At 44.2% G+C, this 12,585-nt stretch overlaps 1 protein-coding gene across 3 annotated transcripts in view; it reads left to right on the top strand.

The window, feature by feature from the left end:
* The window catches only part of TEAD1 (TEA domain transcription factor 1), a 252,105-nt gene extending 240,309 nt beyond the window's left edge, over positions 1-11,796 (top strand). For all 3 annotated transcript variants that reach the window (XM_088458947.1, XM_088458946.1, XM_088458945.1), the window contains 3 exons: positions 3,972-4,112; positions 6,824-6,976; positions 9,770-11,796. In XM_088458947.1, the coding sequence (XP_088315073.1) occupies positions 3,972-4,112; positions 6,824-6,976; positions 9,770-9,883 (408 nt within the window). In that variant the 3' untranslated portion in view covers positions 9,884-11,796. The remainder of the gene's footprint in view (positions 1-3,971; positions 4,113-6,823; positions 6,977-9,769) is intronic.
* The last annotated feature ends 789 nt before the right edge of the window (positions 11,797-12,585 follow it).

A 12,585-nucleotide genomic window follows, 5' to 3' on the forward strand; every position in this document is an offset into this window, starting at 1 on the left:
GCGTATATATATATATATATATATATATATATATATATAATGTCAGGTCCATAAATATTGGGACATTGACAGAATTTTCAGATTTTGGCCTCTATTCACCACCACAATGGCTTTGAAATGAAACAAACAAGATGAGCTTTACCTGCAGACTTTCAGATTTAATTTGAGGGTAATTACATCCAAATCGGGTGAATGGTGTAGGAATTACAACGGTTTCTATATGTGCCTCCCACTTTTTAAGGGGCCAAAAGTAATGGGACTATCAACTCAAAAGCTATTTCATGGACAGGTGTGGGCTATTTCCTCGTTATTTCATTATCAATTAAGCAGGTAAAAGGTCTGGAGTTGATTCTAGGTGTGACATTTGCATTTGGAATCAGTTGCTGTCGACTCTCAATATGAGATCCAAAGAGCTGTCACTATCAGTGAAGCCATCATTAGGCTGAAAAATCAAAACAAACCCATCAGAAAAATAGCAAAAACATTAAGTGTGGCCAAATCAACTGTTTGGAACATTCTTAAAAAGAAAGAACGCACCGGAGAGCTCAGCAACACCAAAAGACCCGGAAGACCATGGAAAACAACTGTGGTGGATGACAGAAGAATTATTTCCCTGGTGAAGAAAAACCCCTTCACAACAGTTGGCCAAATCAAGAACACTCTCCAGGAGGTAGGTGTATATGTGTCAAAGTCAACAATCAAGAGAAGATTTCACAAGAGTGAATATAGAGGGTTCACCACAAGATGTAAACCATTGGTGAGCCACAAAAACAGGAAGACCAGATTAGAGTTTGCCAAACAATATCTAAAAGAGCCATTACAGTTCTGGAACAACATCCTATGGACAGATGAGACAAAGATTAACTTGTACCAGAGTGATGGGAAGAGAAGAGTATGGAGAAGGAAAGGAACTGCTCATGATCCAAAACATACCACCTCATCAGTGAAGCATGGTGGTGGTAGTGTCATGGCGTGGGCATGTATGGCTGCCAATGGAACTGGTTCCCTTGTATTTATTGATGATGTGACTGCTGACAAAAGCAGCAGAATGAATTCCGAAGTGTTTCGGGCAATATTATATGCTCATATTCAGTCAAATGCTTCAGAACTCATTGGACGGCGCTTCACAGTGCAGATGGACAATGACCATACTGCAAAAGCAACCAAAGAGTTTTTTAATGCTAAAAAGTGGAATGTTATGCAATGGCCAAGTCAATCCCCTGACCTGAATCCGATTGAGCATGCATTTCACTTGATGAAGACAAAACTGAAGGGAAAATGCCCCAAGAACAAGCAGGAACTGAAGACATTTGCAGTAGAGGCCTGGCAGAGCATCACCAGGGATGAAACCCAGCGTCTGGTGATGTCTATGCGTTCCAGACTTCAGGCTGTAATTGCCTGCAAAGGATTTGCAACAAAGTATTAAAAAGTGAAAGTTAGATTTAGGATTGTTTAGTTTGTCCCATTATTTTTGGCCCCTTAAAAAGTGGGAGGCACATATAGAAACCGTTGTAATTCCTACACCGTTCACCTGATTTGGATGTAATTACCCTCAAATTAAATCTGAAAGTCTGCAGTTAAATCACATCTTGTTTATTTCATTTCAAAGCCATTGTGGTGGTGAATAGAGGCCAAAATATGAAAATTCAGTCAATGTCCCAATATTTATGCACCTGACTGTGTGTGTGTGTGTATATATATATATATATATATATATATATATATATATACACAGAACATGCATTGCCTTTAAAAATAATTGAAACTTTAGAAATTGACAAAACAAAACATATTTGACCAGCGTTCAAGCTTTGTAGCCACCGGGACAAATGACAAGCTCAAAAGCGGACCTGTCACCTATATGCTCCCCCCCGCGGCCCACCTCCTCTCCTGTCAGCTGCAACGAGAGTGCACCCAGTTGCATCATACAGGGGTCCACCTCCCGGCACGTGTGGACCAGTGGCGCGGCCTGGGGGAGCAGTGAGAGCGAATGCTCCCCATAACATAACACTACTAACTTTACACCTTCAGGAGGATAGTGGACAGAGTGCGGTGCTGCAATTTTAATGCTCTGGACCAGAGGTTCCCAAATGTGGTCGTCATGGCTCCCCAACCGTTCAGGTATTAGAGATATCCATGGTTGAGTACAGGTAACTTAATTAGTACCTCAGTCAATTTGATTTAGCCACCTGTGCTCAGCCATGGATATATCTAACACCGGACCTGTTGGGGAGCCTTGAGGAGCGCGTTTGGGAACCTCTGCCCTGATGCCTTCCTTCCTGACCACATGGACACATATGTAGGCTCTAGCATGCTGATCCGCCTGGGCCGCTCTGCTTGTCAGTGGCCCTCCTTTCTCATTGGTCAGCGGTGCTATCCTGTATCCTATTGTACCATAGGGTGTACACAAGCGTGGGAGACGTCTCTTATTAGGCTCAGCCAGTCAGCTATGTTCCCAAGAGGCTGTTTGCACCATGTCTTGTTTCCATTGTAGAGCCGGGGAGTACTAAGCATTTATCTTCATGAGACAATCCGCACCAGAGGGAGGCGAAGGGATGAGAGGAAATAGAACAAAGAGCAGATGTAGAACGTAGGACCCATTCCTTGTATAGTTACTGCATTCCTTCTACGTACGCCCTGTACCCCTTCCCTACTGTATCAGTGTATTACTCCTCCCCCGCTTACTGATTCCATGTACCCCTTCCCTACTGTATCAGTGTATTACTCCTCCCTCCCCCGCTTACTGATTCCATGTACCCCTTCCCTACTGTATCAGTGTATTACTCCTCCCCCGCTTACTGATTCCATGTACCCCTTCCCTACTGTATCAGTGTATTACTCCTCCCCCGCTTACTGATTCCATGTACCCCTTCCCTACTGTATCAGTGTATTACTCCTCCCCCGCTTACTGATTCCATGTACCCCTTCCCTACTGTATCAGTGTATTACTCCTCCCCCGCTTACTGATTCCATGTACCCCTTCCCTACTGTATCAGTGTATTACTCCTCCCCCGCTTACTGATTCCATGTACCCCTTCCCTACTGTATCAGTGTATTACTCCTCCCCCGCTTACTGATTCCATGTACCCCTTCCCTACTGTATCAGTGTATTACTCCTCCCCCGCTCATGTACCCCTTCCCTACTGTATCAGTGTATTACTCCTCCCTCCCCCGCTTACTGATTCCTTGTGTAGTTATCGCATCGCTTTTCCTTCTCTCCTCATATTATAGCGGTACCACTTCCCCCCTTCTTCCAGCGCGTGACACTCGTCAGCTTTAGCTCCTATATTTCCAGTTACCAACCGTAAACACCGGCTACTCCATTGCCTCATATCCTACCACATTCTAATGTATGTTTACTTGTTCTGTCAGATGTACTATGATCTATAAATGTAGGACCACCTTCTATATGAGCTTGCTGAGTGCTGATATGGGACCATTGTCCCATGTGTTCAGTCTAAGATAAGATGGAGCCGTATCGCAACCTAAACCCTGGAACCTAACGTTCATTTCCATCCTCCCAGCCATCATGGCTATAATAATTAAACCTACTTCCACGGGACACGTCACTATAATGTCACACATTTTACTTCTATTTTCTTTCTTCCAGTTTGTGAGTTTTTGTCTCAACTATAATAATTTCTCTTGTTTAATATGTTTTGCACATTAAATAAAAACTCATTCTGTTTATTACAGTTTGAGGCACATGGATTGTTATGTCTAATTTATCTAGCGTCACTCTATAGGTATCTAGCCTCACTCTATAGGTATCTAGCCTCTCTATATAGGTATCTAGCATCACTATAGGTATCTAGCCTCACTATATATGTATCTAGCGTCACTCTATAGGTATCTAGCGTCACTCTATAGGTATCTAGCGTCACTCTATAGGTATCTAGCGTCACTATATATGTATCTAGCGTCACTATATATAAATACCACCCAACCTTATCTCTGTATCGTTTCCGCAGGCGGACCTCAACTGCAATATACAGGATGATGCAGGCGCTTTTTATGGTGTAACTAGTCAGTATGAAAGCTCGGAGAATATGACCATCACCTGCTCCACTAAAGTCTGTTCATTCGGGAAACAAGTGGTAGAGAAAGTGGAGGTATGACCCAATTACAGCGTCTGCTCACCATTATCCAGCCCCCAATGGGAGATGGGAATCTGAATCAACCAACCAACCAACCAGCATTTGTTCTGCACAATACAAAACATACATCGGCCACTTTCACTACATTTTGTAATGTCACCTGTTATCCTGAGTATACACTAGACGATGCGTGTCACCTGTTATCCTGGTATAGACTAGACAATGCGTGTCACCTGTTATCCTGGTATACACTAGACGATGCGTGTCACCTGTTATCCTGGTATACACTAGACGATGCGTGTCACCTGTTATCCTGGGTGTACACTAGACGATGCGTGTCACCTGTTATCCTGGTGTACACTAGACGATGTGTGTCACCTGTCATCCTGGTGTACACTAGACGATGTGTGTCACCTGTCATCCTGGTATACACTAGACGATGCGTGTCACCTGTTATCCTGGGTGTTCACTAGACGATGCGTGTCACCTGTTATCCTGGTGTACACTAGACGATGTGTGTCACCTGTCATCCTGGTATACACTAGACGATGCGTGTCACCTGTTATCCTGGGTGTTCACTAGACGATGCGTGTCACCTGTTATCCTGGTGTACACTAGACGATGTGTGTCACCTGTTATCCGGGGTATACACTAGACGATGCGTGTCACCTGTTATCCTGGTATACACTAGACGATGCGTGTCACCTGTTATCCTGGGTGTACACTAGACGATGTGTGTCACCTGTTATCCTGAGTGTACACTAGACGATGTGTGTCACCTGTTATCCTGGTATACACTAGACGATGTGTGTCACCTGTTATCCTGGTATACACTAGACGATGCGTGTCACCTGTTATCCTGGTATACACTAGACGATGCGTGTCACCTGTTATCCTGGTATACACTAGACGATGCGTGTCACCTGTTATCCTGGGTGTACACTAGACGATGCGTGTCACCTGTTATCCTGGTGTACACTAGACGATGTGTGTCACCTGTCATCCTGGTGTACACTAGACGATGTGTGTCACCTGTCATCCTGGTATACACTAGACGATGCGTGTCACCTGTTATCCTGGTGTACACTAGACGATGTGTGTCACCTGTTATCCTGGTGTACACTAGACGATGCGTGTCACCTGTTATCCTGGGTATACACTAGACGATGCGTGTCACCTGTTATCCTGGTATACACTAGACGATGCGTGTCACCTGTTATCCTGGGTGTACACTAGACGATGTGTGTCACCTGTTATCCTGAGTGTACACTAGACGATGTGTGTCACCTGTTATCCTGGTGTACACTAGACGATGTGTGTCACCTGTTATCCTGGGTGTACACTAGACGATGCGTGTCACCTGTTATCCTGGGTGTACACTAGACGATGCGTGTCACCTGTTATCCTGGTATAGACTAGACGATGCTTGTCACCTGTTATCCTGGTATACACTAGACGATGCGTGTCACCTGTTATCCTGAGTGTACACTAGACCAGTGTTGGCTAACCTTGACACTCCAGCTGTTGTGGAACTATATATCCCAGCATGCCCTGCCACAGTTTTAGCATGCCCTAATAGCAAAACTGTAGCAGTGCATGCTGGGTTATGTAGTTCCATAACAGCTGGAGTGTCAAGGTTAGCCAACACTGCACTAGACGATGCGTGTCACCTGTTATCCTGGGTGTACACTAGACGATGTGTGTCACCTGTTATCCTGAGTATACACTAGACGATGTGTGTCACCTGTTATCCTGGGTATACACTAGACGATGCGTGTCACCTGTTATCCTGGTATACACTAGACGATGCGTGTCACCTGTTATCCTGGGTGTACACTAGACCAGTGTTGGCTAACCTTGACACTCCAGCTGTTGTGGAACTATATATCCCAGCATGCCCTGCCACAGTTTTAGCATGCCCTAATAGCAAAACTGTAGCAGTGCATGCTGGGTTATGTAGTTCCATAACAGCTGGAGTGTCAAGGTTAGCCAACACTGCACTAGACGATGCGTGTCACCTGTTATCCTGGTATACACTAGACGATGCGTGTCACCTGTTATCCTGAGTGTACACTAGATGATGCAGTTTTGGCTCTGCTAGTACTGTACTCTATTCTTTCTTCATTAGCGCTGTACATTATATTTAGTGGATTGCTTGGAGATGCTGAGCACCATTTTATCACTTGGATATATTTAGTAGTATAATGTCACTGTATCATTTTCATGACTTTACTTTGTGGGGGTGATTCAATGGTGGACGCAAAGGCAGAAACCGCTCCTGTATCTTCATTGTAATGCTATTTTTGATGGGTGTCCTATTGAGATGCCCAACGGCTGCAGTGCGATTCTGCCAATGTGCGTACAAAGCTACACTATCAGCAGGACAATCGGACATTGCACCTGCCTATGGCAGACGCAGAATGTCTGACTGGCCATGGACGCCAGTATTTAGATGCAGTCACTGACACGACCGTTAGCCACCCCCCAAGTTACCATCCAGAAATGCCCATCGGAATTGCATTGATCTTCATGCAATTGTGATCTGTGTCTCTGTGCAGTAACAGTCGCGACGCACGTGCACTGCGAGAAACCGTCCGACGCCTGCGCCTGATGGTTTCCCTGCACCCACCTATGAATCAGTCCAATCAATGCATTAGTGTTAATTCTCCCAGGAAAGTTGTATTATATATTTTACGCATTATAATCGTCCACATTTTCCTCTACAGACTGAATATGCGAGATTTGAAAATGGCAGATTTGTGTATAGGATAAACCGCTCTCCAATGTGTGAATATATGATCAACTTCATCCACAAGCTGAAACACTTACCAGAGAAGTACATGATGAACAGTGTATTGGAAAACTTCACTATTTTGTTGGTAGGTATCTTAGAAGAAACCTCTTCAAAGAGTCAGAAATATTTACAGGTGGGGGAAAGAAATCTAATTCTCTTACATCATATGGGGAGACAGGGAAGGAGAGCTACTGCCACAGTCCTAGTTAGACCCTCTATACTCTCTTGTCTAAGAGGGTACCTTCGCCGCCAGCCCCTACCTATGAGCCCCCGGGGGGCAGAGTCGCAGCAGGTAGTGACTGTTGGTACTTCAGATTGTTATGCGCCATCAGGCACCACAAAGCCAGACCACACCACTGTACTTACTATCCTCATTGTTACCAGATATGCACACAGGCAGAAGGACCTCTATCTCTCCTGTTGTATACATATGCTGGTTGGAAATATATCTTTGAGGGCTGTTTCTGCTGTATTTAATAGTCTGTGCTTGTTGTTTTAAGTGAGATTGGAGCCTGTGTGGCACATGTCCGCAGTGCCGCCATCTTTCTAGAGATATTCAGGAAGATGGCACATGCTAGCACAGTGCCGCCATCTTTCTAGAGATATTCAGGAAGATGGCACATGCTAGCACAGTGCCGCCATCTTTCTAGAGATATTCAGGAAGATGGCACATGCTAGCACAGTGCCGCCATCTTTCTAGAGATATTCAGGAAGATGGCACATGCTAGCTCCCTTTGGGTCTTGCTGAGAGGAATCCCTGCATGAAGAAAACAACGTGATCAGCCATTAATGGAGCCATTGAGTCCTTAGTAACCTCATTCCAGTACAGGAGTACAGAAGAGGTTAGAATTTCATGGGAAAAAATCCCTCAGATGGATCCTTTGTGGCTTATTTTTAAACACCCAGCTTTGGTTGAACAGGTTCAAGACAGAGTCTGAGATCTGTCATAAACAAACGTAGACTTATATGTCCTCATCTGGGAAGGTCACACTGTCTTAGATGCACAGTTTTGGCTCTTCATTTCGGCCTGGTGACAGCGATGAGGTTGTTCATATAACAACTGGTAATGACTGCTGCTGTTTTTCATTCCTTGCATGTTGATCAAGGAGTTCTCAAACTTGCTTTGGGTCCATGTATGAGAGAAGGCACCAGAGTCAGATCGACAGACCATCAACTTCCATAAAACCAGCCGAATTCTTGCCCAGCATATTATTTTCCTATGGTTGTTGTTTGATACTCAACAGCAGATGTTCATACGGTACCAAAAGACAAAATACTTTAATTTCAAGAATTGGCTCTCAGATGGACATCTGTTCTGTTTGCACAAAGGTGTTGGAAAAGATGGTCTTGTCCTTCAAGGCGGTGCAAATTGCAGGGTTCCACTCAAGGGCTTTCCAGATTGAGCAAATATCAAAATAAAGGTGCTTGCTGTACCACTTGAGCAGCCAAATCATCATGAAATCTTCGTTCGTCAGTCCCTCCCCTGTCAAAGCCTCAAAAAGGGTCTTTACCTTTGCTTTATGGGACCTGACAATGGTGATGACGGACACCAGCCTTTAGAGGTGAGAGGCACTCAATCTATAGTGTCACTTTCAGGGCCTTTGGACTACAGAGGAGTCCATCAAAGCTCATGATAAACCTGAGAGTGTTTTAAGGAAAGGCCATAAATATTCAGCCAGACCGTACTAACGCAGTGACATACATGTACCATCAGGACAGGACCTAGAGCTCCCTTGTCGTAATGGACTTCACCAGGATGATGAATTGGGAAGAACACAATGTTCCAGCTATCTCAGAGGTTTCCATACCAGTGGTGGAGTACTGGGAAGCAGGGGTTTAGAAAACATATTAAGACTTTCTTCACTGAAGGTTCTGATACAGGCTTCTACTGGAAGTACAGAAATTGATTTTTTTTCTCCTGGCTGTGTCCAAAGCACGGAGCTGGCGGCTTTGTCTTCCAAATCTCCACATCTGAGGAAGAGACATAATCACATCTGCTGCCTAGGGTGGTATTGAAGTTTCATTTAAACTAGGACATCGTGATTTCGGCATTATTGGCGAAATCAAACTTCAGATGGATCTTTTAACTTGTTGGAAGTTGACAGTTCTCCGAAGACATAGGATGGTGCGTTTAGAAAATGTGATGATCTTTTGGTTATGATGCCCACAAGAAGTTGGTTTGTGTCAAAGCAAATCATTGCGGGCAGCTCAGATAGACTTACATGGGTGGAAAGGAAACCTGGCCCTCACAATCTAAAGACACCTTATACACCAGGTTGGTGAGAGTCTCCTGTGCAGTGCATGGCCCAGGTCCTCTGTGGATCAGCTGTGTGTGGCATTTACCTCGTCATTGGTTTATGCATTTATTACGTTTTAGTAGTTTTAGGATGTAAGTTTTGGAAGGAAACTGCTGTGTGCTGCAATTTCTGAGCGCACTCACTCTTAACGACTCGCCCTTCTGGATATAGAAGGGGTAGGAGTCACATACTTTGAATACATTGGAGGCTATGGACCCCAGGTAGAAGGTACAACTGGTATAATGCTTCAATAATGTGTTTAAAGTACTGTATAAAGGTTTTTTGCCGAAGTTGCCAATTTATTAAAATGTTTTGTTTTTAGAAAGCCGCAGTGCAGCCGGTTGATCTGCTCTTTAAAGTGAATCTGTCACCTACACACAGTGCAGGCTGCCTCATGGCTTAGTGATGTCACAGCTCATTTGGACATGCTGCACACACAAAATGGCTACATGTAGGCAACAGGGTGCACTCTAACGGGGAAAGTTATCAGTTTGAGATAATGGGGAAGTGGGAGGAGACTGGTGGATAATCAGTTCCAGCATTATGGTATTTATCGCTCTCTTTTTTTGTTTGTATTTAAGGTGGTAACAAACAGGGATACACAAGAAACGCTGTTATGCATGGCGTGTGTATTTGAAGTGTCAAACAGTGAGCACGGAGCACAGCATCATATCTACAGGCTTGTCAAAGAATGAATGTAACCTTCAACGCTCACGCCGTACCCTATGTCTGCACACACTAAAAACTTCACAATGGACACTGACTAAACCTCAACACTAGTGGCAGCACCTACAGCCCAGCCAGCGGTTCTCTGCTCTCTCTATTTCACTGACTTCATTTCTAATACGTTTAGAAATTCATTGTAGCTGTGAAACATTACAGTTTGTAAAGATTTCTTAAAAAAAAAAAAGTATGAAAAAAAAAAAAAAGTTGAAGTCCAGGTGCAGGGGAAACGTGCTGTTGCCTTGCAGAGCGAACGCGGAGCACGGTTATCCAGCAGTGACGTGGTCAGTGGTGCCGCAGCTACTTACAGTAGATTTTGTAGGTGGTGATATCTTAATGTAAAGGAATTTTAAAATGAGAAGAAAAACACAAATGATTTTCTTTTAAGATAATAGCCTTTAAAAGATTTTACATACAAATACTTGGAAAATGCAAGTTACATTATATGTGTGAATGTAAACAGACGGTTTAAAATCTTAACACTACCTGAGGGGAAACGCTTATGGTCGAATGTAACAATCTAAATTATTTTAAGAAAAAAAAAAAAAAAAAAAATTCCAGTTTAAAACCAAATGATATATTCTTCAGATGTGCCTGAAATGCGTCGGGAGGTTTTCCCTGTTTTTAGCTAATCTTTTAGTCCAGAACACTATTTTGGAAACCGGTACTGCAGTCTAAACCAGCCCTTGTAACTAAAATAACTCATGTATTTAAGAGAAAAATAATGTACTGTACTAATTCAAAGATTTAGTTTAGTAACACAAAGATGGCTTATTTTGCAATAAATCTACTTTTTTTATTTTTTTTTTATGTTATCTTACAAAGAAATGTCTTTTTGGAAATGTTTTTATATGAACATCTATTTTTTTTTTTTTTTTTTTTAAGAGTGGAGTGAAACTAGTTCTGCTGTATAAGAACAGACCGGAAGCATCACTGCGTTCCCTCAGATATCTAATTGCCTGCCAATAGTCCCACATTTCCAGGTCTGTCCTGATTTTCATTGTAATAGAGGGGGGATTGGCTGATACATTTCAGGGTCTGGCCTCAGCAACGGGTCATGTGGTCACTTATCTGTCCGGCGGTGTCCCCCACCTCTGTGGCGTATGCCAACACCACCGGTGACGGATTACTGTCAGATGCGCATGTGTGGTGGCCATATGCTCATGCACATAGCGCTTCAACCCAGTGGGAATTCAGCAAAGGTGGAAAAGCTTTGCTGGGTCCCCATTACGCCATATCTAGATGGCGCTGGGGCAACACGGCCAACGCCAGCTATATATATGGTGTATTGATTTCAACAAAAATAGCTTCCTGCTGTTTCATAAATAGCAACTTGCTGTCGTAACCCCTTTTACCGTTGGAAACTGGTGCTAAAGGGGGTTATGACTTTTTGTTCAATGGAGCCCCAAATAGTTTGTGTGACGTGTAGGTTATTTAAAGGACCGAACCTGAAATTCAGAGACATAACGTGAGGATAGGATGGATCCTTGCGGCTAATTCAATTGCCCCATTAGTGAATAATAGATTTTATATATACACACACATAGTAATGTATATTTAGTGAGCTATAATCCCTGCCTTTAGGAACTTTTTTCCTATACAAACTCATGAAAGCACAATAGCGAGGAACGGTCATACAGTCGTCATTAATTAGCATCATTGCAACAATTACGGAATAACACAACACAGAGATCATGTACAAATTTGCTGGAGAGAAGAGAATTACTAAACAACAAAATCTCTGCTGCCTTTAGTTCATCTTATATTAACGTATATTTGCTGGATTCTGGGGGTCATTCAGACCCGCTCGTGAGCGGCAGTACGCTCGCAAGCGGGTCGATGTTCCCCCACTGCGCATGCGCACGACGGAGGGAGCTCCATCGTGCGCATGCGCGAGACCCGGTGAGCGACGGGCTCTCCATCGCTCCGGGTCTCGCACCAAAGGGGGCGTGCTGTCGATGTTGATTGACAGCACGCCCCCTTTGGTGGGCGTGCCGGGGGTGTGCCTGCCAGATGGAGGCGTTCCCATGGGAACGCCTACCGTCTGAAGCCGGCCCCACTGACATCACTAGTGATGTCAGTGGGAGTGATTTTGGCTCTGATAGAGCCAAAATCACTCCAGGGCTTGCGGCAGCGAGACCCTACCGCAGGGTCTCCGTCGCAAGCCCGATGGTTGCGATGGTCAAGACCATCGCGACCATCATCATGGACGCTCGCATAAGCTGTGGGTGGTAACCCACAGCTATGCGAGCGTCCATGAGGACGCTCCAAAAAAAGGTAGGAGGGCCCTGATTCAGAGCGAGCGCTCTGGTCATAGCGTCCGGCTCTGAATCAGGCCCTCAGTCTCTGTCCTGTTACAGATTATATTAAACCAAGTTCACATCTTTCAGTTGCCTCATGCAATAGCGTTATGATTAGACTGTGGAGTATGCAGCCACCATACCTCATAGCGTTATGATTAGACTGTGGAGTATGGAGCCACCATCTTACCTCATACCGTTATGATTAGACTGTGGGGTATGGAGCCACCATGTTGACATTCATATTGATGACGCCAGAATATGGAATGTTGTGTTAGGTTGGCATTTTCTCCATGGTGACTATACATGGCAGGGTGCTTGTTGACAATATGCTGGAGACATGGGAATAGTTGACATATTATAAGAAATCTGGA

This window comes from Taudactylus pleione, unplaced genomic scaffold (assembly GCF_031769625.1).
Source record: "Taudactylus pleione unplaced genomic scaffold, aTauple2 ptg000875l, whole genome shotgun sequence".
Taxonomy (NCBI): domain Eukaryota; kingdom Metazoa; phylum Chordata; class Amphibia; order Anura; family Myobatrachidae; genus Taudactylus; species Taudactylus pleione.